At 40.6% G+C, this 27,124-nt stretch overlaps 1 protein-coding gene across 4 annotated transcripts in view; it reads right to left on the minus strand.

The window, feature by feature from the left end:
• St18 (ST18 C2H2C-type zinc finger transcription factor) overlaps positions 1 to 27,124 on the minus strand; it is a 133,377-nt gene that overhangs the window by 12,112 nt on the left and 94,141 nt on the right. For all 4 annotated transcript variants that reach the window (XM_055603514.1, XM_055603515.1, XM_055603516.1 and 1 more), the window contains 8 exons: positions 19,458 to 19,703; positions 13,641 to 13,756; positions 8,667 to 8,729; positions 7,905 to 7,973; positions 5,942 to 6,004; positions 5,236 to 5,316; positions 3,805 to 4,026; positions 663 to 751 (listed from right to left, as the gene is read on the minus strand). In XM_055603514.1, coding sequence (XP_055459489.1) covers positions 663 to 751; positions 3,805 to 4,026; positions 5,236 to 5,316; positions 5,942 to 6,004; positions 7,905 to 7,973; positions 8,667 to 8,729; positions 13,641 to 13,756; positions 19,458 to 19,703 — 949 coding nt within the window. The remainder of the gene's footprint in view (positions 1 to 662; positions 752 to 3,804; positions 4,027 to 5,235; positions 5,317 to 5,941; positions 6,005 to 7,904; positions 7,974 to 8,666; positions 8,730 to 13,640; positions 13,757 to 19,457; positions 19,704 to 27,124) is intronic.

Genomic DNA, 27,124 nt, shown 5'->3' on the forward strand with positions numbered 1-27,124 from the left:
ATCAAAAACTCAAGTGACAACACATGCTGGAGAGGTTGTGGAGAAAGGGGAACCCTCCTCCACTGCTGGTGGGAATGTAAACTGGTACAACCACTCTGGAAATCTATCTGGTGCTAAGACAGTTAGGAATAGTGCTTCCTCAAGACCCAGCTATACCACTGCTAGGTATATACCCAAACTTTGCTCAAATACACAAAAGGGATACTTGCTCAACCATGTTTATAGCAGCTTTATTTGTAATAGCCAGAACCTGGAAACAACCCAGATGTCCATCAACGGAGGGATGGGTACAGAAATTGTGGTATTTTTATACAATGGAATACTACTCAGCAATCAAAAAGGAGGAAATCATGAAATTTTCAGGCAAATGGTGAGATCTAGAAAAGATCATCCTGAGTGAAATATCCCAGAAGGAGAAAGACAAACACAGTATATATTCACTTATATAGACCTATAAGATACGACAAACATAAGGAAAAGCCTTTTTAAGTAGTAGAGGAGACATGGAGAAATCAATTCTGAGATGAGTTACAGTTTTAGCTTACATCTGAGGAAACCCCTTGTTCTTGCGCACTGAAAGTGTACTTTGACAGAGCGCATACCTTCATTTTTGGAGGCCAGTGGGATCTACTGCTTAGATCCTGGCTGAGATGGTTACTTACCCCCGGTTGCTTTGAGCTTGATGGTCATTAGTTCTTCAGAGACCTTGACCTTTTTGATAGCTTGTGCATTGAGAGGGCATCCGGATAAGCTGTGAGAAGGGGATGGATGAATATCGCTGTGTGAAATGCATGTCATTTCTCATAAAACTAATTTTTTTTTGCTACCTACTACTGATATTTTTGTGTGCTCATTAATTATACTATAACCCATGGTATCTTTACAGAAAGGGACCAATAGATATATATTAAATTAAATCCAAAGATTCTAAGGTAATGGAAAATGCTTTGCGTTTTTCTCTTAAAGCAAAGCGCAGGTTGTCACTGCTGACACAACCAGTCTCGTTCACTTGGCAGAAAACTGGTCTTGCATACTCATGAGCGTGCATTCGGTGGTATATTCTTTGTAGACAAAACTGCCTACAAAAGTCATGAACAAGGACTGTTGTCACCCAGCCAAAGTCCATGAAAAAATTAGGCAGAATTAAATTCTTCCTGTTTTCATACAAAGTACACTCTGATCTTTACAGAGTGACTCAATTTTAACAATAGTCAGTAACAAGCCCTGTCTCGCTGTAGAATATTCAGTCTACTTACGGAAAGTTCTTAATTTTTCTTCAACCGTTAAAACATTGCTTTTCATTTAAAAAAATTTCTACCCTGAAATGGGAATAAAAAGCAGCTGCTGCAAGTGCAGCCAGAGCAAAGAGATATCTGTGCTGGTTCTTCTGACCCTGCCCATTGAATCACTGCTCTCTTCAGCAGGGTTCCTTCCTTTAATGTGACTTGTTTTATTTAAATAGCACCAGAATGATAATGACAACACTGAACAAAACATGTTCCCCATTGTTTATTAATAGATAATTTTCTTATTCTAAGCAGTCATTCTTTCATGGTTTTGTTTTGTCTTTGTAGAAACCATTTTTAGACTAAAATAAAAATGAGAATAATCAACGATTTAAAGTATCCCTTCCCCCAAGAAACATGATTTCAATTTGTCTATAAAACAATCATTTTAACTTGAAGTTTGAGATGCTATGCCAAGGAAAAAAAGCTTTCTTGAGTAAAGCCCTTAATAAATGGCATACTTGAAGAATAAGGAAAAGATTCCATATTAAAATTCTATACAGTACAGAGACTAATATAAAACTTTACTAGTAGTATATAATAGGTAACATTATCAAAAAGATTATGTGGCTTGGTCATCTTTGATAAGTGATGAATTATTATGAAGGAGAAAAAAAATGAGAGGCACAACTGGAGCTTGAAACCACTTTGGAGCCTCTTTCTGACAATCATGGCTTACATAAGATTCATGGAGACTATTTCTTTCTCTGTAGAGTGTGCATAAGTTTGTCTTCTTTACTGTCACATGCTGTGGTCTTAGAAAATGGCTGTGAAGGGCATGACTGGTAGAGTGGAATGTTAAAGGTGTCCATTTTTGACATAATGGTCAGTAGCATTTCATTTAGAACTTCTCATTTCCTCACAACATCTATTTTGCAGCTTACAGTAAATTTCTAGGTGGGCACAGTGTTATAAAACTGCTAAGGAAGCATTAGCAATCGCCACACAGCTTAGAAACAGTGTGTACTGCTGTGAAAATGAGGCTTTGGAAGGTGGAGGTGAGTGGGTGGATCCTTGGAGCCTATTAGCTTAGACATCTTCTTGAAGAGCAGCCTCAAGGAAGACACCAGAGTTTGTCTTCTGGCCTCTACATGTGCGTGCGTGTGAGTGTAGATCGCAGTGAAACTTAGGTATCTCCACAGACATGCACACACATGCCTGTGTTCTCCTACCCCCAGCTCCCATGATAGAAGTCCTTTATGGATCTGAAGGTGGAACTTGGCAGGCCTGGAACAGGCCTGTGGGGTGTACACTCCATAGTAGAAAAACAAAACAAAAGCAACCTAAAGCACAAGTCTTATATGACTTCCATAAAGTCAGCAATTCAGTTGAGGCATATCAAAGCAGAGGTGAACTGTAGCATCATTTCTTCTCATTTTAGGTGAGGTCTATTCAGGGTAATGTATCCACAGCACATGTGCCTTTTTAAAACAAAATGGCAGGTGACTCAATGTAGGCATGTTTGGTTTGTGACTGCTGTTCCTAGATAGGAAATAAGGATTTAAACATATGAAAACAAGGTATGCCATGGTGGACAAGAGCTTGCACTGAAAGCCATCCAAAGAGCATGACTTGGAAAACATTTTCTCTGTAAGCAGGTTTTACTGACAATTTCAAAACAAGCAATCTGGAAAGATAGTTTTCTGGTATTAATGTTAAGGTTTTCCTCTGACCTCCACAGAGAAAATAGAAATTTGTCCATAGGCTAGTTTTACAGGCACTTTGAAAGTGATCAATTCCTGTGGGGCTAATTTTCTGGTATCATTGATTTTTAACTCTAGAATTGAAAAAGTATCAAAATGTCCCAACTCTGCTTAGTTCAGATATTGAGCATAAAAGCATCAGTTTCCCTAAAACTGCATTAGAAGTAGCCTGAATGACCAGGAAGGAGTGGAACACTCACTGACTGGAGAAAGAGATCAGGAATTTTTTAGCTTTTTTTTCCTTTGGTGGAATGTGAGCCAAAGCGCTGGACTAAGATCCCCCTTGCACAATGGAGGGTTCCCTTGAGAGTCAGGGGTGCTCCAGGCCCATGTGTCCCCACCAGCACCCACACAGGCTGCTTTCCTTCAGGCTGCTGTGGCTGAATCACATCTTTCTGGAAGCAAACAATGCTGCCCTGGCCTGGAATCGAGTGGATGTAAGAGAGGTAGGGATGACAGAAATACATAAGTGAAAGTTCACAACTGTGTGACATAGTGGAGTGGATAGCAGCACTCGGAACTGGAGTGACGCCTTAAAGACAGAGCCACTATAAAATAGCAACGTAAGCAATATTTTTAGAATGTACGAAGCAAGCGGAGTTTCTAGAGCACCTGAAATCTGTACAGTGGATTTTCAGAAACAGAGAAAATGCGTTTTGGTTCTTCAGGCTAGTCAAATATCTACTTAGAAAGACTCAATGTTACATATCGAAAGTGTTACAAATAATGATATGTCAAGAGTTTTGACCTTCCCCTGAGTAACTCATATCACACACAATCACAACAGCCACAAAAAGACAGAAAACAAGCATTACCTTCTGTGGGTCACGAAAACGTTATTTACATGACCCAGTCCATTGCATCCTGGCAAAGGACAGTGGGGAAGTTCTTGCTTGTTCAGTTTCCAGGAGAGAGGGGCCCCATTGAGGGGATTCTCCTTCTGTCTCTTGGCAGCCAAAGGACAGCCAGAAGCCGTGCGGTGTGATGTGTATTTACCTGATATGTGACCTTGGCCATCACACCCTATTACAGGGCATCTAAAAAAACACAGTGGAGCCATTATCAGGAAGTAACAGCTCCATACTATACAACCAACAGCACAGAGTTTGAAAGGATACCACCATAGGCTGGCTAATTTTGACACAGGCTAGACTCATCAGGGAACCTCAACTAAGAAAATGCCTCCATAAGACCAGGCTGCGGGGAAGCCCGTAGAGAGCATTCTTAATTAGTGATTGATGTGGGAGGGTTAGTCCAATGTAGGTAGGACCACTCCTGGGCTCCTGGATTCTTTAAGTCATAGAGGGCAAGCTCACAGCCTCAGCATCAGCTCCTGCCTTCAGGTTTCTGTCTTGTTTGAGTTCCTGTCCTGATATCTTTCACGGATCGACTATGATCTGAAATTGCGAGCCAAATGGACCCTTTCCTCCCCAACTTGCATTTGGTCTTGGTGTTTCACTATAGTGATAAAAATTCTAAGACATACTGTGTTAGCAGTGAGAGCTGGCAGATTCTAAGCTAAGACATTTTTATACATCACCTTTTTTAATATTCACTGCCAACTCTTTGAGTAGAGGATATTACCCCATTTTGCAGGCAGGGAAAAATGAGGTTTATGTAAGAGCTTAGCTGTCTTGCCATCCAGTCATTAAGATACGGTGCCCTTCCCACTCTTCTTTTTTTCCTTTTTCCTTTTTAACTTGAAAACAGATTTTAAATACAATGTATTTTGATTGATTATAATTTCCCCTCCCCCAACTCTTTTCAGATCCTCTTCATTACCTCATCCACACCCCTTCTGTCTCTCTCTTATTGGGATGTAAACAGGCAAATAATAATAATAATAATAATAATAATAATAATAATAATAATAATAATAGTTAAAGTAAAAATAAACAAACCAGAATTGAAAAAACAAACAAATGAGCCAAAGAAAAAGCTCAAAAAATACACAAAGACATAGACAGAAGTACCATAAAAATACAACTTCCACAATGTTGCTTTCCTTTAAAACAAATGGGCAAGTGATAAATCTCTTGTTTCTGCATTGTCGGAGAATTGCAGACATGCAGTTATGAATATGAAAATATTCTTGAACTTCTGAACAACATGACTCTTTAGCCAGGAATCCTGACTCTCAATGATTTATCTCCTCCAGGATCCAATGGGTACTCAGTGGCATCCCAAGGTCCAACCAGGTAGACAACAAGATCTAGCCATCCCAGTTCTTCATTGGCCATACTTACTTAAGTTCAGAGTCTTCTTTTTCTTCCTTGGTAGGGGTCATTTTGATGCCACCTTTCCTTGCACGAGGGCAACCAGACAAGCTAAAATGAATAACCAAGAACAGCATAAGACACTGTGATTATGAAATTATGACTTGGCATCATTGCCAACTCACTGGTTCCCATTTGAGAAATGGGTTGGCTATGAGTCTCAGCGTCTCCTTCGATACCCTGATGGGTAGAGTCTTTCAGAGGCCCTCTGTGGAAGGCTCCTGCCCTGTTCCCTGTCTTCTCCTACTTCCAATGTCTATCCTGTTTGCCCTTCTGAGTGAGAATTGATCATTTTACCCAGGGTCCTCATTGTTGTTTAGCTTCCTTAAGTCTATAGATTTTAGTATGTTTATCCTATATCATATGGCTAACATCCATTTATAAGTGAGTATATAACATATGTCTTTCTGCTTCTGGGATACACCACTCAGGATGATCTTTTCTAGTTCCCACTATTTGCCTGCAAATTTCATCATTTCCTTGTTTTTAATGACTGAGTAGTATTCCATTGTGTCAATGTACCACAATTTCTGTATCCATTCCTTGGTTGATTCTGGAGATTATGAACAAAGCTGCTATGAACATAGTTGAACAAATGCCCTTTGTTGTATGGTTGAACATCTTTTGGATATATGCCCAGGGGTGGTACAGCTGGGTCTCGAGGGGTTGGTCTTACCTTCGATGGGAAGCATAGTTTCCAGTCACGTGCCCAGAACCATCACAACCTGGGGTTGGACACCTAAAAAGCACAGGGACAAAATGGACTGCCTGGTTAGGAAGAGATGGCATCATGACACATGGAAGGTAAGGAGGATGAGCTAGGTTCTTTTGGTTTAAGCAATGGGCTTTCAGTTAAGAACCCATGTTGAAAACAAAAAAAAAAAATCAACATATAAAACTGTTGTGTGATGCCTGGTTGACAATATATTGTTATTTATCATGCACTCATTTTTGAGACAAAGTATCTCTATGTGGTTCTGGCTAGTATGGAATTGTATGTAAATCAAGCTGGCCTTGTGTGCACAGATATTTCCCTGTCTGTGCTTCCTGAGAGCTGGGATTAAAGGCATGTGCTACCATGAAGACACATTTTCTTAAATTCTATCTCAATGAACATGCACAGGATGCTTTTATAAAGTGGAATGCCATTCCTGAGCCACAAAGTGGGAAATAATGCATTTTTTTTTCAAATAAATTAACACACATCCAGGCATTGGCCTTAAATCTTTTAAACATAGACATATACTCTCTGTTGTTAGACATACTTGTTTCTTAACCTTTTCTATTAATTTAATTTAAAAATTATTTTTGGGGGGATTTAAAAATTATTTTAAATTATAGCTACATGTGTGTCTTTCTGTGAGTTTGTGTGAGCACGTGCAGGGAAGTACAGTGGTGTTGCGGAGGCCAGAAAAGGGTTTTGGAATTTAGTTACATGTGGTCACAAGCTGCTTGACATGGGTGCTAGGAACTGGGTCCTCTGCAAGAGCAATATGAACACTTAATCTCTGAGCCATCTCTCCAGCCCTTTACTAACATTTCCTTTTAGTGAAATAGTGCTTCAGCAGCTTATATATTTTCTTTTACATATGATATATATGTATATATAGATCTTGTTATATGTTTATATGTTTCTATTATGTCAAGCCGTATCTTTTAAAGGGGGAATTTTTCCTTGAATATTTTTTTAAAAACAAGAGATTAGTGAAATATAGATAAAATGGGTAAATTATTTATTAGGTGGCTGCATGAAACATTTAATAATTGATATTGCAAGAGGCCTTCTCAATCTACATGCTTCTAGTATCTTTATGATATTTTTGTAACATAAAATTTAGAGAAAGTATGTGACAACTATAATTGAGATATGGCAATGGAAACGTTTAAACTGAGGATGATATTATGTTGTACTTTACATTTCAATCCATTAATTACAAATCCCAAACAGCCTTATATTTCAATCTGTAAACATTGCAACCAATATTCAAGACTCTATCTTGATACAATAAATTGTACTTTAATATTCTGAAAATGAGAGAAATATTTGCATTTTTCCAATTTTTTATTATTTCAGTATAAAAAACTTTTGATTTTTATGTTGCTCATTATAATGGCTATAAGATGTATTGTAATGTGAAGTTATTGAATATTTAATATAAATATATTTATTTAAAACATAAAATGATAGGAAAAAAATAAGTAACTAAATATGAATAAATATGTAACCTAGGGGCCTTGTAACAAAGAAGAAATGAGCCAGAATGATTTTTAGCAAAAGTGAAAGGCAGTTGGGAGACTTTTAAATTCTCATGATTTATTAAAACTGATGGTAAATGTTTTGCTACACCTTCACAAGTCTGGTGTATTAAGAAAATTCTGATGTTAAAAGCTATTATGTGTTTTTATGCTATTTGTTACAAATCAGCCTAAAGTATAAGTAAAGTTTCCTCCAACCCCCAGCAAGTAGTCTGGACAAAGCGTAAGAGCTCAGCATCAACTTTTTCCAATTTTTGACAAGTGTCTTTTGCTATTACTCAGTCAGGCACAATTTTATTTTCTCTCAGGCAACATGGATACTGAACAAGAAGGGTGTCACCAGGGTGAAGAGGGTCACAGAGGTCATGCCTCCCAGAACTTACTTAAGCTCTTGAGAGTTGGCAGCCATGAGGGACTTAAGAGTCTTATCTGCTAGAGGACATCCAGAGACACTACAGAGGGAAGAGGAAGAAAAGAAGTACAGCATTGACATGGACAAATCTGACGCAGTGTGTCCTGAGTTTGTGATATACATTAAGCTATGGTGACTAGGGACTGAAAACAATTAACTGGGATTGACTCTGCTTTTACTATTAATGAACATGGCCTCAGGGGTATTTCAGTTATTTGCTGTAAACTAGATTTGTTAGCTATCAAGTGAAGGGCTTTACTATAATGAGAACTCAGGTGATCAGCAGTGACCAACAGTCCACTCTCAGGGCAGCACCAACGACAATGATCTCACCTTTAAGACGCTGGCCCAGGGAAAGGAAGCGGTACCAGCAGGGAAACAATAGCGAAGGTCCTCTTACCGCTTAGCCCCAACAGCACCTTTATTTACTTATTCAGGGCCAGAGATGGTACTTCCACAAGTGAGAGGTCCCTGTCCTTTTTTTGTTTAATGCGAGGTAGGATAAGAGCCTGACATTGAACCCTGATTTGGCCTGTAACTAGGACCAGAACCCTCTTTTGAACAAAAGTTATTATTTGCACATGTCATATCTAAATCTCTGAAGAATAAAATAGTCCCCACATCCAACTAACCCACTCATCACTTCCTAATCAAGAGAGCCGCTTGGTAGAGTAGGTGAGATGCAACAGAACGAGATGACGAAAGCCTGAACACTCCCAAGGGCGCTTGGTACCTGCGGTGAGACGCATAGTTGCCTGTAACATGGCCGCTCCCGTCACAGCCTGGTGTCGGGCATCTGTGTCAGCAGAAAGCACATCGTGAGTATCGGGGGAATTTCACAGCCTACTGCTCCTCCGGACAGAGCATAAGACATTTTCTCCTTTCAAGGCAGCACTGCTTAGGGGATGCAGAAGTTAGAGCACTAAGCATTTAGAGGGAGAAAAAAAGCAAGCACAGCATGTCCAGCCACTGTTGTAGTTTTTTTTCTGTTTTTAACGTTTTGTCCAAATCTTCGACTCAAACAATGCTGGGAGCTAACACACTGTCCTGGAGGTTTGTGAGTCAATAGTCGATGCTGTTCTGCTTTTTGAAAAGATAAAAATTATGTTTCCATAACACAGAGATATGAGAACAGAGATCCTGGCACCAGCTATGTGATACATTATAGAAAGGAATTTCTGTAGACTTTTAAGAGCAAGACTACCTAGTAACTCTGACATTTTAAAAACTACAAAGAAGAAAACCTTTGAGTGAAACATAAATTGATATTTTAGGTGGGAAAGTTACTGATGATAGAGAAATGGGCAATTAATTTAGCTACTAAAACTCTTGAGCTGTTTCACTGAAAGCTGTAACAACACAGTAGCCCCAATTCATAGCTAGCCTGAGCACACATTCCAGGACATCTGTCAAAGGTGGCCCACTGTGATTTGCGCCTTTCACGCCTCTCAGAAACTTCTGTTTTAGGCTTCTTATGTATATTTTTAAAATATCACATAAAAATATATTATGTGAGGTTTGTTATCCTGAAGAGGTACCTTTCCAACTAGAGCATCCTTGGTTTTTCAAACTCTTAAGTGCTTGGATGCTGTTGAAATTGCTCATTTGAAGTACACAGATGGACCCCAGCCTGAAGTGCTATCTGCTGGTGATCTCAGGGAAAGGCAGCTCTGTCATTCAGGCCTTGGGTTTTCCCTGACATCCTGTCCAGAGCAAAGTTCTTTCTGTCTGCGTATATTAAATTCAGAATGAGGCTTTCTGAAGAAAATCTTGTGATTAAAAACATTATGATACTTTTCTCCTCTAAGTAGTTTCTGATTGTTTTAGATAAGGTAAAGAAACTGTGAGCATTAGGGATCTCAACAGGACATTTGCATTTCAGGGACTGATCTAAATTGGGACCACCATTTAATTCTTATTATGTCCTTGTTTCTGGATTAAATATCAGAAAGTATAAACAATAAAATATAAGTTAAAAACTTTAAAAGTAAGTAATGGCAATTATATTTGGGCTGAGTTATCTTTTTGGTAAACATTTATGCATTAAATACAGAAAAAAAAAAACTGTGAACGTTGTTTAACTGGAGAGTGAAGGGCTTTCAAGTGCTTGGAAGTTCTCAGGCCAAAACAGTGTTCCAAAAGCACTGTGTTTATTTGATTTCTCTTCTATTTTCAACTATGCTAACTATTGCCAGAAGAGGCAAAGAAGGTATACTGATTTTAAAACAATTATCTGTAAATTACCAATGGAATACAGTATAAACATTTAATTTTGATTAGATGAAATTTTAAAGCTTTGTGGTATAAAAAACGTCAAACGAATAAAGAAGTAGTCACAATATTATTCCTGATAGGAGAATGATGTTCTTAACTGAATTCCTAAAAGGCTTCTGCTGTCAGGTGCAAATTCAAACCTATAGTGAAAAAACATTATGTAGTATTATATAATATCAGTTGGGTGATACATTCTTGGAGAAATTTCTGATAAAAATAACAATATTAAAGGGAGGAAACTAGCTAATTCTCTTAGTAAGTAATGTTCAAATCTATCCAAGTCAGAGGACAGTTGACAAAATTTAAATTTTTCTCTTGACCAGTTTTTGATAAGCCATCACGGCATGATTATCTCGTAAAAACAAAAACTGAAATATAATGAAGATGGGACGGAAATCATCACAGTAACACAGAGAGATAAATAAGAGACTCCCATGCAAATGCTGAGTGTGGTACTTGGAGGACTCTAGCTTCCAGAGAATTCATGATAGGTTCAAAAGCTCAGTTCAAGATCTTGGGAGCCTTCTTTTGTATATTTACTTTCATACTACAGAGTGGGGTCTGTCACAAAATAATACCCCTTCATTTTTTTTCTGGCCCAGGATGGTCAATCCTCATTTACACAGCATTTAATTTGTAATAACTTTTGGCAATATCTAAACACCTGCCTTCAAAAGATAGAAGTTTGCCATTTTGGAAGGCATTGAAAAAAAAAATCACATGGAAAAGAAATTTTAAAAAGCTGGTGAAGAGCTGGGTGCGGTGACACAGACTTTTAATCCCAGCACTCAGGGAGGCAGAAGCAGGTGGACCGCTGTGAGTTCAAAGCCAATCTGGTCAGCCAAGTCCAGGACAGCCAAGGCTACACAGAGAAACCCTGTATTGGGGGAGGGGGGGAGGAATCTGATGAAGAAGCTCACATAGCAGATCCAAGTGGGAATAAGTGCTTGACTTTCATAAGTGGTCTCCTGGAAAGAAAACATTCTGAGATATTTGAGTCTTGGTGTGTCTGGTACCGTTCATCACGTTGTGTAGACCACTAAGACTCAGATGAAGCCTGAACTCAGCAGCTCATGCTTGACTTGGAATCTGTAAAGAGCACAATGTCTAAGCGTCCTTAAAAGCTACTTGCATGCCCCAGAGCAAACTGGTCCTCTGCTAGGGATGATCTACTGCTGCCTATTTTGTACAAGGCTCATTCTAACTCCGGGCCAGCACTGAAATGTGCACTCTACCCCAGGTTATAGCGCACGTAGGTAGCTTGAGCATCTAAGGAGCAAACAGTACATATCATGAGGTAATGATGTGGCTGAAACGAGGAAAGAAGAGTATCCGTGCCTGCTGGGACTCACTCTCAGGGACGAGGCAGGCGATGAAGAGCAGGGGAAGCAGCTGTACACACTGAAGCTAGTGATATTGGCACACACCGGTGAAGAAGGGATCCTGAAACCAGGAGGGTCTGCACTAGGGGGGAGGAACTGGAGGAGGAGGAGGGCCTCCCTGCAAGTGACAGTGGAGGTAAAGGGCTATGAGACAAGAGTATGGACTCTGGGGCTGGAGAGATGGCTCAGTGGTTAAGAGTACTATCTGCTCTTCTAAAGGACCCGGGTTTAATTCCCAGCACGCACACGGCAGCTCACAACTGTCTGCAACCTCAATTCCTAAGGACCTGACACCTTCACACTAATGCACATGAAATAAAATAAATTATTAAAAAAAAGAGTATGGACTCCTTTTAGAGACCATGGGGAGAGGTAACAGCAGTTCCAAGGCCCTGAGACAGGTGTGCCCCTGATGCCCATGGCAAAGAAAAGACAAGGGTGCCTAATGGGTAGGGTCTAGGAGGAGAGAATGCTCTGACCCTGTGGGCTGGTGAGTATGTCTCAGAGGTTAGAGTGAGGGGTGGCAGCTCCCATCCATGTAGGAAGGGCAGAAAAGAGGCCTCAGAACTAAGCTGCAGGTATTCCAGTCATCAGAGGACGGTGCTGAGTCTAGGAAGCAATCACTGTGAGGAAAGGAAAGTTCTCAGGTGAGCAGGCCCCAGAGGTCAAGTGTGGCTGGCAGGTGATGGCTCATGGAGGAGGGCAAGGACATGGTACCTGCCATCTGGAAGGCAGGGACAAGGGTCAAGGACCACCTGCAGGCTAGAGGTGGGAGGCTTGTGGCGAGCTCCACAAAGACAGTGGGGCGGTAAGAATGGAAAAGAGTCAGGAGGAAAAAAGAGTGGTGCACAGCCTTCCTGAGGAGTAAGCCCCGAGAAGAGGGCAGAGAGGGTCGACTTTGAAGCTGTTCCACAGGAGTTTTTAACTGAATGAATGTATTTCTGCAGAAGATTACCGAAGGGAATAAGTGGTGCCCACATAGAAAGGTTACTCTTCCAGAAACTAACTGCAAGTCCATGTATTTGTGCATCATTCTATATTTTCCTGACAGGAAATTACTTCCATGACCTCACTCACTCTCACCTACTCACCACTCACCCACTCCCTCATTCTCATTCATTCTCACACTCACTCACTCACTCACCCACCCACTCACTTCCATTGCTAGGTAGAACTTCTTGACTCCAGAGTTGCATGTATTCAGTTTTGTTTTCATTGACACGTAGTAATTGTCATATTTATGGGGCTGCTATGGTGTACATCCTAAATGTCTCCCAAAGGCCATGTCATGTGTTGAAGGCCATGTGACCAGGCTGTGTTAGCAACGAGAGGTGGTAAACCTCAAGGAGAGTGGCCTAGTGTGAGGTCACTTTAGTGTGTCCCAAAGGGTATCCTAGGATCTCTCTTGTTCCCAACCACCATGAGGTAAGTATTTCCTCCATTATATGATCCTGTCAGGGAGTTATCCCTCAACACAGTCCCAAAGGCAACAGAGTTAAGTGGCCATGGATTGAAACCTCCAAATCACAAGCCATAATAAATCTTTTTTTCCTTATAAATTGATGACCTCTGGTACTTTATGGTGGTGACAAAAAGCTGAGTAACACGGTACCATGTGATGGCTGGATTCATGTTTACTTTGTATTAATGGTTGAATCAGGATAATCATTCACTGAACTCTTCTGAGTTAGAAAACCCAAAGAGGAATGGAAACCATCCCTTCCCATGTCATAATCTTTAGAATTTAGGTTATCCAACTTCCTGAAGTCAGGATTTAGACATCATGGGTAAATATCTTTAGCTGAGAATCTGTGACCAAAGAGTGTGACTGTCTATCTTGTTTTTTAAACAAAGAGCCCCCCCACATCTTATATACACACGTTTGGAAGCTTCCTTATGCAGTGCTGAGGGTCAGGTATATGCTGACTAGTTGAGTTACCCTAAAGACGTTATAACTTTCATTGCATAACCAGGACACTGTCCCTCACAGTTGTGAACTGACGTCTCCTAACCACAGGATCTTGTAGTGCGGGTGGCTGAGTAGCACTTACGTGATGAGCTCCTTCTTGAGATCTCTAGTGTGGAGCTTGGGCTTTGGACTTGGTACAGAGGCCTCTCCAGCAAACTTTTTTTCCTCTAAATTTTCTAGGGAGTTCACAGGGTCTTTCTGGAAAACAAACAACAGACAGTAAACAAACAAACAAAAAACAAACAAAGAAAAACAAAGTGGGTGGGGAAGGAAAGAGGCAGAGACATTAGGGATCCTGAAACAAAACTGGATTTGAAATTACTGGTGTCAGATTTGAGTTTGGCTTGAAGACTTGGCTAGAGCACCACAAAGGATTATATGAAGAATAAAAAGATAATGAATAAACAGATATGCCCTGACTGTTATTGATCTTTATCCAAAGAATGAGGGATTTTAACTGAGAAGATACATCTTTTAAAAGTTCATACCTTTGTGAATATGGAGACATTTCTTGAGCTATATAGGTGTTTGTATATTATATGTTTCAAGTTTTTCATTAAATAAGTATGTCCTAATGAACTCAGAAATCATTTTTTTTCCATGCACACCTGTGCAAGCTGCAGAGAATGGCTGTTTTAGCCTTCCTTCCCATCCCCAGTAATCGGCAGCCAGGTAGGTAAGAGAAACTGTGAAGCTTGTATTTTAACTTTTTTCCCCCCTATCTTTTTTATTAATTAATTCAATTTACTTCTCCATCATAGGCTCCTCCCTCCTCTCCTCCCAGTCCCACCCTCCCTACTGCATTCCTCTCTCCTATTCCTCAGAATAAGGGAGTGCCCTACCCAGACACTCCAGCTCATGTATTCATATGAGGACTGAGTTCGTCTTCTTTCCCTGTGGCCTGGTAAGGTAGTCCCATCAGGCGGAGGTGATAAAAAAGCAGGCAACATAGTCCATGTGAGAGATATCTCTTACTCCCCTAGCTAGTGGACCCACATGAAGCCTAAAATGCCCATCAACTACTTTTAAGTAGAGGACCTAGGTCCAGACCATGCATTGTCCTTGGTTGGTGCTTCAGACTCCATAGGCCCCTCTGGGCCCTGGTGGATGGTCTTCTTGTAGAGCTTTTGTCACCTCTAGGTCTATTTATCCTTTCTCCCCCTTTTCCAGTAGACTCCCTATGCTTTGCCCAATGTTTAGCTGTGAGTATCAGTATCTGTTTCGAACCATTGCTGGGTGGAGCCTTTCAGGGGACAACTCTGCTAGGCTCCTGTCTGCAAGCATATCAGAGTATCTTTAATACGATAGGGATTAGCTCTCTTTCACGGGGGGGGAGGTGGTCTTAGGGTTGGGCCTGGCATGGTTGGACAGTCCCTCAGTCTCTGCTCTACCTGTTCTACCTTTGTTCCCGCACAGTAGAGGCAAAAGGATTCCTGACCATTGGCTTTACACCTGCCTATTCCACGACTCACGTTAATGTGGATTTGACTTAGGAGAAGTTCCATTCTAGGTTAGAAATGTTTCCACTTTTAAAAAACAAGTGCAGCTGCAATACTGTCTCAGTGTAGAAGATCTATTTTTTACAAAGTGACATAAGTAAATAATTGTTTTACTCTTTCTGTATGCTAGAGTTAAGAACAAAGTCTCTCTCTAAAGGCATGTACATTACAGCCAAGCATGGGAATGTTTCTGGTTGAGGGTTAAATCTATGTATTATGTAATGTGAGATTTCAGAAGGATTTTAAAGGAAATTATCAATATTAAAGTTCAAACTATTATACAGCAAAAATGCATGTAAAACAGTGTTGGTTAGATATATGTTATTTAATTCAGGATGGTAAAGTGTTGTAAAGGGTTCTTATAATTGGTTTTATTGGCGAGGATCTTTTAAATATTTCATAGTTACTTTAAAACTATAGACTCATATGCTTTCAATTGTTTATAAATTGGTTGTATTTTCTGCTATGGCTTTGCCTTCTTCTCCGCAAACTTGCAAAGAAAGTATACATGTGGCCACAGCTAAAAGAATTTTCAGGATTAGTTCTGTTACAGGAACATATACTGGATGAATTCAGTAGCAGCCACTGTAGAATTTAATAGTATTTTTGAGACTGTTAGTCAACACTTTAAAAAAGTATAGTTTCTGAAACAGTAATTTTGTTCTGTGCAAGATGTGCAAGCAAGGCATTTATGTGTGTATTTAGAGAGTGCACGTGTGCAACCAGATTTTTCAACGTACAGATGGAAGGTTATATTGATTTCAGTAAAGACCAGAGCATAATGGCAACATGAATAACAGATAATAGCATCTGGCACTTTAAAAATTTTAAGCCCTGAAATCTTTGGAGAACTGACAGTTGAATGAAGCCGACAGCCCTAGTTATTTCTCAGTACTTTCCTTTTGAGATATTTTGAATTTTTTCCAGATTCAGGATATTTTTTAGAGGGCATCTGGACAGGCTATTTTACTGAGAGAGATAGACAATATTTTCTGAAAATTACCACAAAAATTAAGCAACTGTTGTGCATATGAACTAGATAACAATGAATTAGAAATAATCACTCAGTTTCTGGTGCTGAGCGCTGTGAGGTAGGGGCAAGTGGGGAGAAACACTGTCAGGTCTTCAAACATTCATGATGAACCGCTGAGATCTACGCAGAGTATCTAAGCGAGCACAGCAAAGAGAACCTGTTCCTTCATCCCATGCTGGAGATCTGCTAGGGCATCAGACTCTGGCCACCATCTTTGCAGCTCCCAAGGCAAAGACAGCTTCCACACACCTTTTCCAAACAGTCTCCTCTTCCTCTTTCATTCACTCCTCCTCCACATCTTCTTTCTTCCTTTAAAGCTTTGCTCAATATTTCCTAGCAGTCTCTGTTGTGATGTTTCCTTTCTTTTTTAAAATACATTTTTCCCACTTAGCTTTTTCTTTGTCTTTGCTAATTCCAAGCTAATCACTTAATTTCTTTAATACAAGGACTGACAACTCTACCATCCTGCGTATGAAGTCTTTTCTCTGGAAATGTTAGTAAACTTGTTTCACAGAACTGTTGGGATAATATGATATGGTATAGGTGGAGTCCTTGTCTTTCTTCTTATTGTACGTGGTGTTCCTTTGATGTTTTCTAAACAAGGATTCTGAATACAAGGTATTAAATCCAAGTTACCTTTCAGAAATGGTATCTATCAAACCTTATACTTGTTATCCTCAAGATTCAGAGCAGCATGTGAAAAGTTCTCTCTGTTCATAGACTACCTTGGTGAGGTGATGAGGGAACAAAGAACAAAGGTAAGAAATTGTACCAGGGAGTTTCAATGACTGAATACACATTTGTGTGTGACTCTTCCAACTATGAGCAACCATGAAACAAGCATATAGCTCACTCATGAAAATACTGTGAGTCTGCAAACACATAGCATATCCACAGTCCTCCTGGACTCTGTCAGTGGCACTGAATTCCAACGTAGCTTCTCAATTCCATATCACAACGATCAGGCTGAAATCTGTACACCAAGACTATCCTGTCAGACCTGAAGTAAGACATTTTGAAAACTAGATTGAAGAAACTCCTCTTCTCCCCTTGTGTCCTCCCTCCCCCTCCCCTATTCTCTTTTTCCTTCTCATTCTGTGTGTGTATGCGCATGTACACAGAGAAATGTTATAAATATATGTTGAAGTGAAGAAAAACAAAATATTTGAATCCATACAACTATTAGAATGAGTCCAAATGTTTCTTTTTTTCAATTTTGTAAGAATGATTGGAAAGTAAAGATAAAAATATAGTTAGGAGACTCCTTTTCTGACACACTGGGCTGGAAGAATGATGGAGAAGAAGGCAGTGGGAGAAGTGGCAGAAGGCCCAAGAGTGAGCAGCAACCACACTTCCCTGGATGCCCTTTATTGAAAAGGCAATACCCTCCGGGGCTCATTTGCTGCACTACTCCTCAGGATCACATCCTCCTGGCTGACACTGGGCACCAAGGTGGTAGGCAGGTTTCTGGTACACAAACTGATCAGGGTTCCGTCAACATGGGCTTGCGGTCAAGGACAAAATGCTTAAAAGCCTCTCATCACATGACATTGAGCTGTCAGAACATGCGGGAGCTCTTATTTCATGTAAGAATGAGATGGAGTTATAGCTACTCTGAAACGCACTGTTTCCCTTGAAACTGAATTCTATTCAGTCCATGTCAGCTCCCAGCACCCGCCCCCTGATGCCTCCACAGCGCCACTAGTAGGTGTGTGTGGGGGTGTAGCTTTGGTTCTTCTGCTTACACAGGGCCGCAGTGGGAGAGGTTTATAGTCATCACTGCTGATCAATGAACTGCCTATGACACTAAAAGCATTTGGGGTTGTGGAGCATATCAGACTTTTTTGAGTTAGGGATATTTAACTGGTGAAGTCTGTGTAAAGATCTGAAAGACTCCAGCCAGCAGCGTACCATGGTGTCGGTCTACCCATGAGAGTGCTGCTGCCGCGTGAGTCCATTCATCTTCCAGGTGGTAGCAGAACTGGCAGAAGTGCTGTTGAAGAACCCCTAGGGCAGGGTTTCTTCTAGATGGATGTCTGACCACTACAGCAGATATGTGCTTGTGTTACTTTTGCTTGTTCGTTAAGAAAGGGTCTCACTAAGTAGACTAAGCTGGCCTTGAACTCACAATCCTCCTGCCTTTGAGGGCTTGAGTTACAGAATTACAGGTATGTGCCCCATGCCTGTCTCTTTACTATAGTGTATTCCATTACACTCTGAGCAGGCCAGATGCCAGGGGTGCACCATGGTGGAGACTTTCCCCCCAGTACACGTCCTGGATCTCACTGCTTATCCTTGGAGCAGCTAGAGGAAATATGTAGAAGACAGGAGAAAGGAATAGAGAACCTGAAAACTTGTGGTTACCACTGTAGATGTTGACTCACACTCCCAAGATGGTAAACAAAAGTCAAACTAGATCCCCCCCCCCCCAACCCAAGACTTGGAACTCAAATAGGTGAATGAGATCGTAAGTATTTCTGAAGCAAATGGATATGTCAGTCCTTTATACACACCACCAGGAAAGCCCTCACCAACATTTCTGGTTAATATATCAATGGGGTCTCACACGTTTATCACTAGAGATCCCTTTGTAATTATGTTGGACCTACGCCAATGGCTCACTCTACAGAATGAGGAGGGCCAGGTGCCTCCTACCTGTCACAACTTTGGCCCTTTTCAAGATAATCAAGTGCACATGTGCGACTCTGGGACTTTGGGACCGAGTCCACCTGGATGTCCAGTATACAGCACCTTTCCGTCAGTCACATGGACATGCCCACACAGGCCCTCCAAGAAAGCAAAGGTGTGGCTTTGACAGGATTTCAAAATCCTTATTGTCCCTGGCTGGGTTTCACTTTGACACTGATTCAAACTGTGCTATTGAGTTGGCCTTCTAGCGTTGAGTAATGCATTGCCCCTCACAGGCTGCTGTGCGGACAACTGCCACCATTGTGTGACTAAAATGCACTACATTGATGTCAATAAAGGCAAATTCCCTGAAGAGTTGAGTTCGTGAATAACTTTCATCTGAAATTTAACAGCATCACTTTATCATGAGCTACAGCAAGGCATAAAGGCAGAGGACATGGTTCTTGTGGCTCGTGCAGAAGACCTGGGCTCAGTTCACAGCACTCACATGGTGGCTCACAATCATCTGTAACTTCTGTTCCATGGGATATGACCCTGTCTTGCGATGTTCATCGGCGCCAGGCAAACACGTGGTATACATAAATAAATGCAGGCAAATCATTCAGACACATAAAAATAAAATGGAAAAGTAAAGCAAAGCATGGTGCTTCTTGCAGAGACAGAAATGTGAAAGAAAATTTAGGGGAAAATGTAGTTGCCGGACACATTGACACAATACCTCTTTCTCCTCCTCTGTCTTCCCATGGGTTTTACTATAGTTGATGGGCACATTCCAGCCTTCTTGGTCACAGAGAGCCTGGTAGAAGGCAGCATTGACCAGAAGGCTGCTTGCTTTGAATGGGGATGAAGATGGGGTTGTAATTGTAGTGTGAGAGGAAGTTGGGGGAATAGACTTGTCCAGGATTCGATTTTTTTTCATGCTTAAGTCCAATGTGCCATTTTCATCCACTTCTATCTCAGCTCCCTGATAGAAACAGAAACAGAAAACATCTCAGCAGTTTGCAGTTAGAGCCTAGTCATGTGGGGCTTTTAAGGGATAATTTAAAATGTAAGCTTTGATGGAAGTATATCTGCTTTTAAATCCAGCTTTCTGATTTGTATCGGGTAGCATTCAATTCTTAGGCAGACTTTAAAGAACAGTCCCATTAGTGTGCTTCAGATTTCCGGGTTTAAACAAAGTAAGCTTAACAATAATAAGATCCGCTGGCCAGAACAATTTCATATACTTCCATACTGTTAAAGTTCAGCTTCAAAAATCTTTTCTACCCAATAGGAGTATCATTTTCAACACTAATATTTGTATTTAGCAAAAGTGATGTATAACTTCCCAGCTCCCTGAATCACACTATTAATCTAACATTCTTAATATGCAAACGTAAGCAGCTGAAGAGAATCTTCTGCAATATGGTAGGAGTAGGAAAGCAGTATGCACCCTAGAGTATCTGAAGTGGAGACACTTTGTTAAGCTGTGGTGGGCGGGAGAGAAGTCTCCGTGAAGACTGACTTCGCCCTGGGGACTCAGGGTTTCAGTTCTGCAGTGAAGATTTCAGATGAAGGCCTTTGGTTTTTATTGCTTCATTGGAGACTTAATAGTGACGAGGCTTGCCAGGCCCGCCCCTTTGGGATGCCTTTGGCCAAGCTGCTCATTGCTCCTGGGGAGTAGCCTCTCACTCTGCTTGGTTGCAATCACCGTGGACTAGTGTGGCCCGGTTCGTCTTTAAGATTCTCACTGTAGGGCTCCGCAAAGCGGGAAGAACATGCCTGTCAGCTTTCTAAATGGATCAAACAACCTTGCCGTTATTTTCCTCACCACTCATCAATTTATAGTTAACTTCTTGATGAGGTTTTTACTTTACCCTTTTAGTTGGCAAAGGAGAATTCTTCTTGATTATGTTAGCAAGATCCTTAACTGCCACACTCAGATACTGCCCAGAGTATATGTTTTATAATGTCCTTCTCATGGCCCTCACCATGATACCGTGGCTATATAGGCGGGGATTGCTGCTTGTGCTTGACTGAAAAATAAACACCCCTCTTCTTTTTGTTTGTTTTACCTGCAAAGTTCCCATCTAGTGTCTCAGCCCATCAGCATTTACGGAGGTAAATACACTTCTAACATGGCAGACTAAGATGCTTTGGCCGTATCTTTCTGTCCCTTTTTAGCAAATAGTTTAATCTCCTGTGATAGTTTTAAGCCCTGAATTTGACATTACAGCTTATCCGGGATAATAACATAGTAACCACAGCATCTTATGCCATCTGTATAATATCAAATACATTTTTTATACCAGCATTAATAAACCTCAGTTAAAAAAAATCCAAGTTATTAACTGTATCGGTGCCACCAGACCCTTTCTTACATGAGCTCACAATACATTCTGCCAGTTGGGCATCAAAGCAATTTTTTGCTTTGTAGTTGATGTGTAACTATAGCAATGAAACAGAGCAATAGTAATCAAGTTTAATGGCCAACGTAAAGTAAAATACTAAATACTGTAGTTGCTGACATTTTTCATAAAAAATTAAAAAAAAAAACTTGGGTTAAGGCTGCACAACCAACATTCACATAAAATTCCAGACCTCTGTGACAGATGGCTTAGGAAAAAGAAGCCATGTGACTGGGCTGCAGAGTTTTATAGTGCAAAACCCATAAATAGTGCAGATTCAAGCTTTGAAAAATACCAACTATTCCAAGAATAAAGTCTCTCATGTATACATATGTATATACATGTATATATGTATGTATTAGTTTTTCTAGAAGATGCAAACCAACATCTTAAGTATTACAAATACTGTTTAAAATTTAAAGATTCTAGCACCAATTATAATTTTTTGTCTTCTATAATTAGGGTTGATTAGAAAAAATCCCTCTCCTAATGTTTGAAAGAGGTGTCCCAGCCGGCTGCTCAGGGGACCTGACTTGGTTAAAGGGGACATTGTATGCTGGGGACAGGAGTACAGATGGGCTTTAAGTGAGTGCGCAGATGCATCCAACATTTACACGGTAGCGGGCAAGGCCCTTTCTACCCATGGTGAGGCTCACACGTTCACAGCATGCATTTTTATTCAGAGTAATACCACCAGGCATTATTTTTCTATGCTTTGATCTCCAATTATCAGCACAGAGATCGGGGTGGTTGGGAGAGGCTAGTGGAGAGGTGGGGCCAGAGGTACAGCTGAGGTGGCCTTTCTCCCTCCTCCTTCTAACATTTAGATTTCTGAAGTGCTATTTGGGATTCTTATTTTAAGTATTTATACGTTAAGTTTCTTATGGCTGGCTATATACCTTTCAGCTTGGGAGGGATAACACAGAGCATCTATTGATGCTGCCTTTGAGTTACCAACCTTACTGTTATGGGTATGTTCATTGCATTACTGAGGACATGCACGATATGATCGTAAGACTACACTGTAGAGGAGAGAGAAACTGAAAAACAGATTGTTCTGGTCTTCAAGGGCTTACTTTATGGATAATAACTTGTAATGAAAGGTAACAAGTTTACTATCAATGGTGGCTAAACTGAAAGTTTACAGGCCTAGTGAATGTATATTCATCTCTCCTAGAAGATAAATAGTGACCTAGATGTCCAACAGCGGGGACATGATTAATGTAACTATGGCACCTCTGTTAACTGCAACATTATCTGGTCAGCGAGACAATAATTAAGAGGACCAAAGAGCAGTTAGAAAGACCTTATACACCTGAAGACAGAAACCAAGCACACTCTCCATTCTTACTCAGCAGTAGTGAAGTACTTACTACCTCTGTCAGGATGATAAACATGTGAAACATGTTTATAACACAGAATCATGCCATGCAGAGAAGAAGTGACTAACCCAAGGTGTGAGATTTAGAAATACTTCCTCAAATTTTTAGGTCCTGTTCAAGCAAAACAGACATTTTGCATGTGAAATCATGGTCTACCAGGTTCCTGGTGGTTTGACAGTGTACTTGCCATAAGGCATTTTAGGAAAGAAGTAGGACTATGTGTGAATTCAAATTCAAATTTCTTTTCCAGCAATTATCACTGTGCCACTCAGAGAAAATTACTAAGTATTTCTGTACCACTGTTTTCTTTACTGCAAAATGGGAAATTATTATCCATGGTATAGCCGTTAGAAGGATTTAAAGAAATTCACGTAGTCAGACAGTTTATGAACAATACCTAGCACATAGTAGGTATTGTATAAATCACAGTCCCCAAAGAGACTGTTCAAAGGCTAAAGAGTCAATCTTTTATTTATTTACTTACTTAGAGACAGGATCTTGCTACATAGCCCAGGATGGCCTCAAGCTCATGATACTTTGTCTCAACCTCTCTGTTGCTGAGGTTACAGTCTGAAGCACTATGCCTAGTTAGGAGCCAGTTAGTATGTATCTAGTTATAGTTCACTTATGCAGTCAGTTCCTTATGATCCCCCTACCTTGACATCCCATCATTGTTCTTTTACAATGTATGGTACATGTATCCAGCTGTTAAAATCTGCTTTGTGTTCCAACCACCCAGGGTCCATTTGGGTATTCCTGTGAGTAGGCGGCTCTAATGGCATGTTGTTTCTAGGCCTTGTTCAAGCAAAAACAGACTTTGAACTTTAAACACTTCAAGTAAGTGTCAATTTTTTGTTTTACTTTAAGGCACACTGTACATATGTCATTTTGTCTAAACAGGTGGGGAAAACACCAAAACAAATAACAGAATGCTTGGCAAGCAGTAGTGATGAGGATAAAGATAGACATGAAGCATGTTCTACCTCTATGGGGTAGAACGGGAGGAGGGAAAGAGGGCTGTAGCTGCCTTAGGCTGGCACAGCTCTCAGGGCATGGACAGCAAGTGCCCAACAAACCCAGGATGCTCACTCTTTGTCAACCTACACTCATGACTCTACTCCTACCTGAAGTCACAGTGGCTGGGCAAAAGGACCTTAAGGTGTGTGACACTGTTTACTATGTATGTTTCAAAACTCATATTTGTGTCAAATAAAAATGGAGGACATTCTCTGTGTTTTAGAACCAACAAAAGTACTGGATTCAAAAGAAAACTAGTATTTCAGACAAAATTACCTTTTAATCTTCTTTAGTTCTTCATTAAGAACTACACATACAAATTATTCTTTCTTTTTTAATTTCTTAATCTACATATAAGAGGTCTGGTGGTACAAGTGTGTTATTCAGAGACAAGATGGTATTTTAACATAAGCAATTTCTTCTAAACCGTAAAATTTAGTGGACTCTGGTTTGAAAAGCGACCACTTATGCTAGATATGGCCCGATTTTCTCTGCACAGATATGGTAGGTACCTGGTGTGTAGTGAACATTGGTTGGTTAAGTGGAAAACAGTGTGCACAGCAGGGTAAATTATCTGTATGGTTTGTGGTGGTCTCAATGAAAATGGTCCCCAGAGGCTCATAGGGAGTTGTATTATTGGAGGTGTGTTCTTCTTGGAGGAAGTGTGTCACTTGAGAGTAGGCTATGAGGTTCCAGATGCTCAAGCTAGAGCAAGTGTTTCACTTTCTTCCTGCAGATCCACATGTAGAACCTCTCCAGAACCATGTCTGTCTGAATGCCACCATGCTTCCCACCATGATGATAATGGACTAAACCTCTAATTAAACAGTAAGCTAGCCCCAGTTAAATGTTTCCCTTTATAAGAGTTGCCATGATCATGGAATCTTTTAATAGCAATAGAAACCCTAAACTAAAACATCATCCTTCACACTTTTATATTTATGTAGGGATTCAGTTTTCTTGCACCTCTAAAAATAATCTGAGTGTTTTTAACTATTTCAGAACCCAACTTAGTGTGGAGTTAATTGTGTGCTTGCAGAAAAAAAATCTGTATGTGCCTGAGATTGTGTTTCAGCACATTTAAAGTTTGCAACTTTGGCCTACAGGTCACACAGTATGCTCTTTAATTCATTCTCTAGTGTTGTAAGCAACTAAAGAAATGCTCACAGCAAATGTTTCTGGATGGGACCAAGAGTAAAGGAAGACACCAGTCATCCTTGGTTTAGATAGAAGGCACTGGGAAGCTGCTTGTGCATGATCCAATCTCCACAAACCATCTCTACCTCGATGTCCAAGGAAGGGGCATTTCTTTCCCTCTGCGTATCTGGAATCCAGGGAGTGAAGCCTAGTCTAACCCAATGGTTCTCAACCTTCCTAATGCTGTGACCCTTTAATACGGTTCCTCATGATGTGGTGACCCAACCAGAGAATTATTCTCTTTGCCACTCCATAACTGTAACTTTGCTACTGTTATGAACTGCTGTGTAAATATCTGTGTTTTCTGATGGTCTTAGGCAACCCCTGTGAAAGAGTTGTTTGACCCTCAAAGGGGTGGAGCCCACAGCTTGAGAACCACTGCTCTAATCAGTGGTTGAGGCAGACCCAGAGCCCAGACTCAGAGCCCACCTGCCAAGATGACGCATATGCCGACACCACTATAGAGTAAGAAAACAAGCTTTTCTGCATTTGCTTCTGCAGATGAAGCTTGGGAGATCTTATGGGCATAAATTTTCAGAAGTAAAGCCACTAACAACCTGTGATAGAGGAAAAAAACCTCAAATCTACTGGAGGAAGAATGAGGCTGACAGGCAATGCTCATGGAAAGACAGCATCTAATCCCATGTTTACCGGCAACAACAAAGCCCACACATCCAGCATGATTTGCTGAGATGAACACCTGACTTGTTAATTAACTTGGCTTTTTTTTTTCCTAAAAACGTTGTTTCAGCAAATTTGTGAGAATCAGTTCTATTTTTAGAACACGAACTCTAGTGAAAAAAGAGTTCTACACAGCGGTACAGTTGTGTGGGAATGTGAGTAGTCAGCTATGCAGTTAACCAATACTGTTCACAGTGATACTGGGGGAACCACATTTATTCCTTGTCAACAACCACTCTGTGAGGAGAGTGACTTCTCATAGAGAAGACTCTAGTCCCTCTATGAGAGGGACTTCTCATAGAGAAAGGTTTTAAAGACCTCTGGCATAACTAGCTCCTTTAGAAGCTCCTCTGAGCCCTTTGTTTCTCCTCTGTCCTTATCCTGGCATTTGCGTAGAGTAGTAGGAGCTGTGTTGAAGAGGATATCATCTTGGGAATGTCAGGCCTGCTGCATAGAGCCTCGTGACAGAAGGAGTGGACAATCAGACATTAGAAAAGGATAATTATTTTTTTTGAAATGTGGAGATTAAGCAGATGTTTTTCTGATTAGAAATGAGTTTGTAAAAGAGAATCGACTGACAAGAAAACACCACTCAACTGTTAGCCTTCTGTGTGTCACTTGCTTGATATCAGTGATTTAATGAAACCAGGAGGATTTTAGGTGAAAGGAGTCCTCTGAGGAGCAGGACGATATGGACATGTGCAAATGGACAGCTCTCGCCCTAGCACTGCCCCCAGCTGCTTCAACTTGAATAACCATGGTGGCAGACCCCATTTTATATAAGACAGTAATTTAGTCAAGGGGAAAGCACTAGGAAAGAAGACATTTGGGTATTTTAGGAACCAGGTACCTCTGTAATATTTTTGAAAAAGGAAACATAAATTAGATATTAAAACATCAATTTAAAAATAAAGCTGTGTTTTAAAATCCCTCAAATTCTTCTCCCATGTCAGTCATTTGTGACTGCCATTATAAATTCAGTTTGGTATTTTCTCTGTATTTTTAAAGAATATATTTTTCTTTGTTTAAGAACCTCATTTGTTTAAAGATTGTTTTTGAGTAGATTTTGGCAGCCGTCTCTTCCTGGGGTTTACTTGGCTTGGCTTTTTCCAGAAGCTAATTCTGATTCTTCTGTCAAATGCTTGGTGGCACTGTTACCTGCTCTCCTGAAGGCCTGGCAGAGCACAGGCGAGCAGCTGACCACACAAGCATGGGGCTGCCCTTAAAGAGAAATGTCTCGGCTGGCACTGCTCAGGTTTCAGGGTCTGAGACTTACTTAGGAAATCTTCCGTTCTAAGCAAGGGTAAAACTTGTGACAGAAAATATCTAGGTACTCTATGTTGTCAGGTTTCTAGACTTGTTATCTAGGTAGGTGATAAGTTCTTTAAATGAGACCTTCTGTGTAACAGGAGCTACTGGCTCCCAGTGTGAGAACGCTGTGTCCTAACAGCCTTCTCCGTGGCCCACAGGTACCATGTGGCCCTGTGGTGAAAAACAAAACATACAGAGACTTTGTGCATTCACTAAGTCATCATGAGTATGACTATGCATTTCCCACAGTTGGAAAGGAGGGGCTATGGAAAATATGATTAATCTCATGGGAAACATACTGTGTTCACAAATGGCCTAGAATTTGATTCCGGACTGAACACTGGAGTCCCCGAGGCTCCTCATTCGGGTGAGAGACTGTCCGTACTTACTGTGGGTCTTTTGAGAAGACT

The sequence above is a fragment of the Psammomys obesus genome, unplaced genomic scaffold (assembly GCF_907164565.1).
Source record: "Psammomys obesus unplaced genomic scaffold, mPsaObe1.curated_primary_1811, whole genome shotgun sequence".
NCBI lineage: Eukaryota > Metazoa > Chordata > Mammalia > Rodentia > Muridae > Psammomys > Psammomys obesus.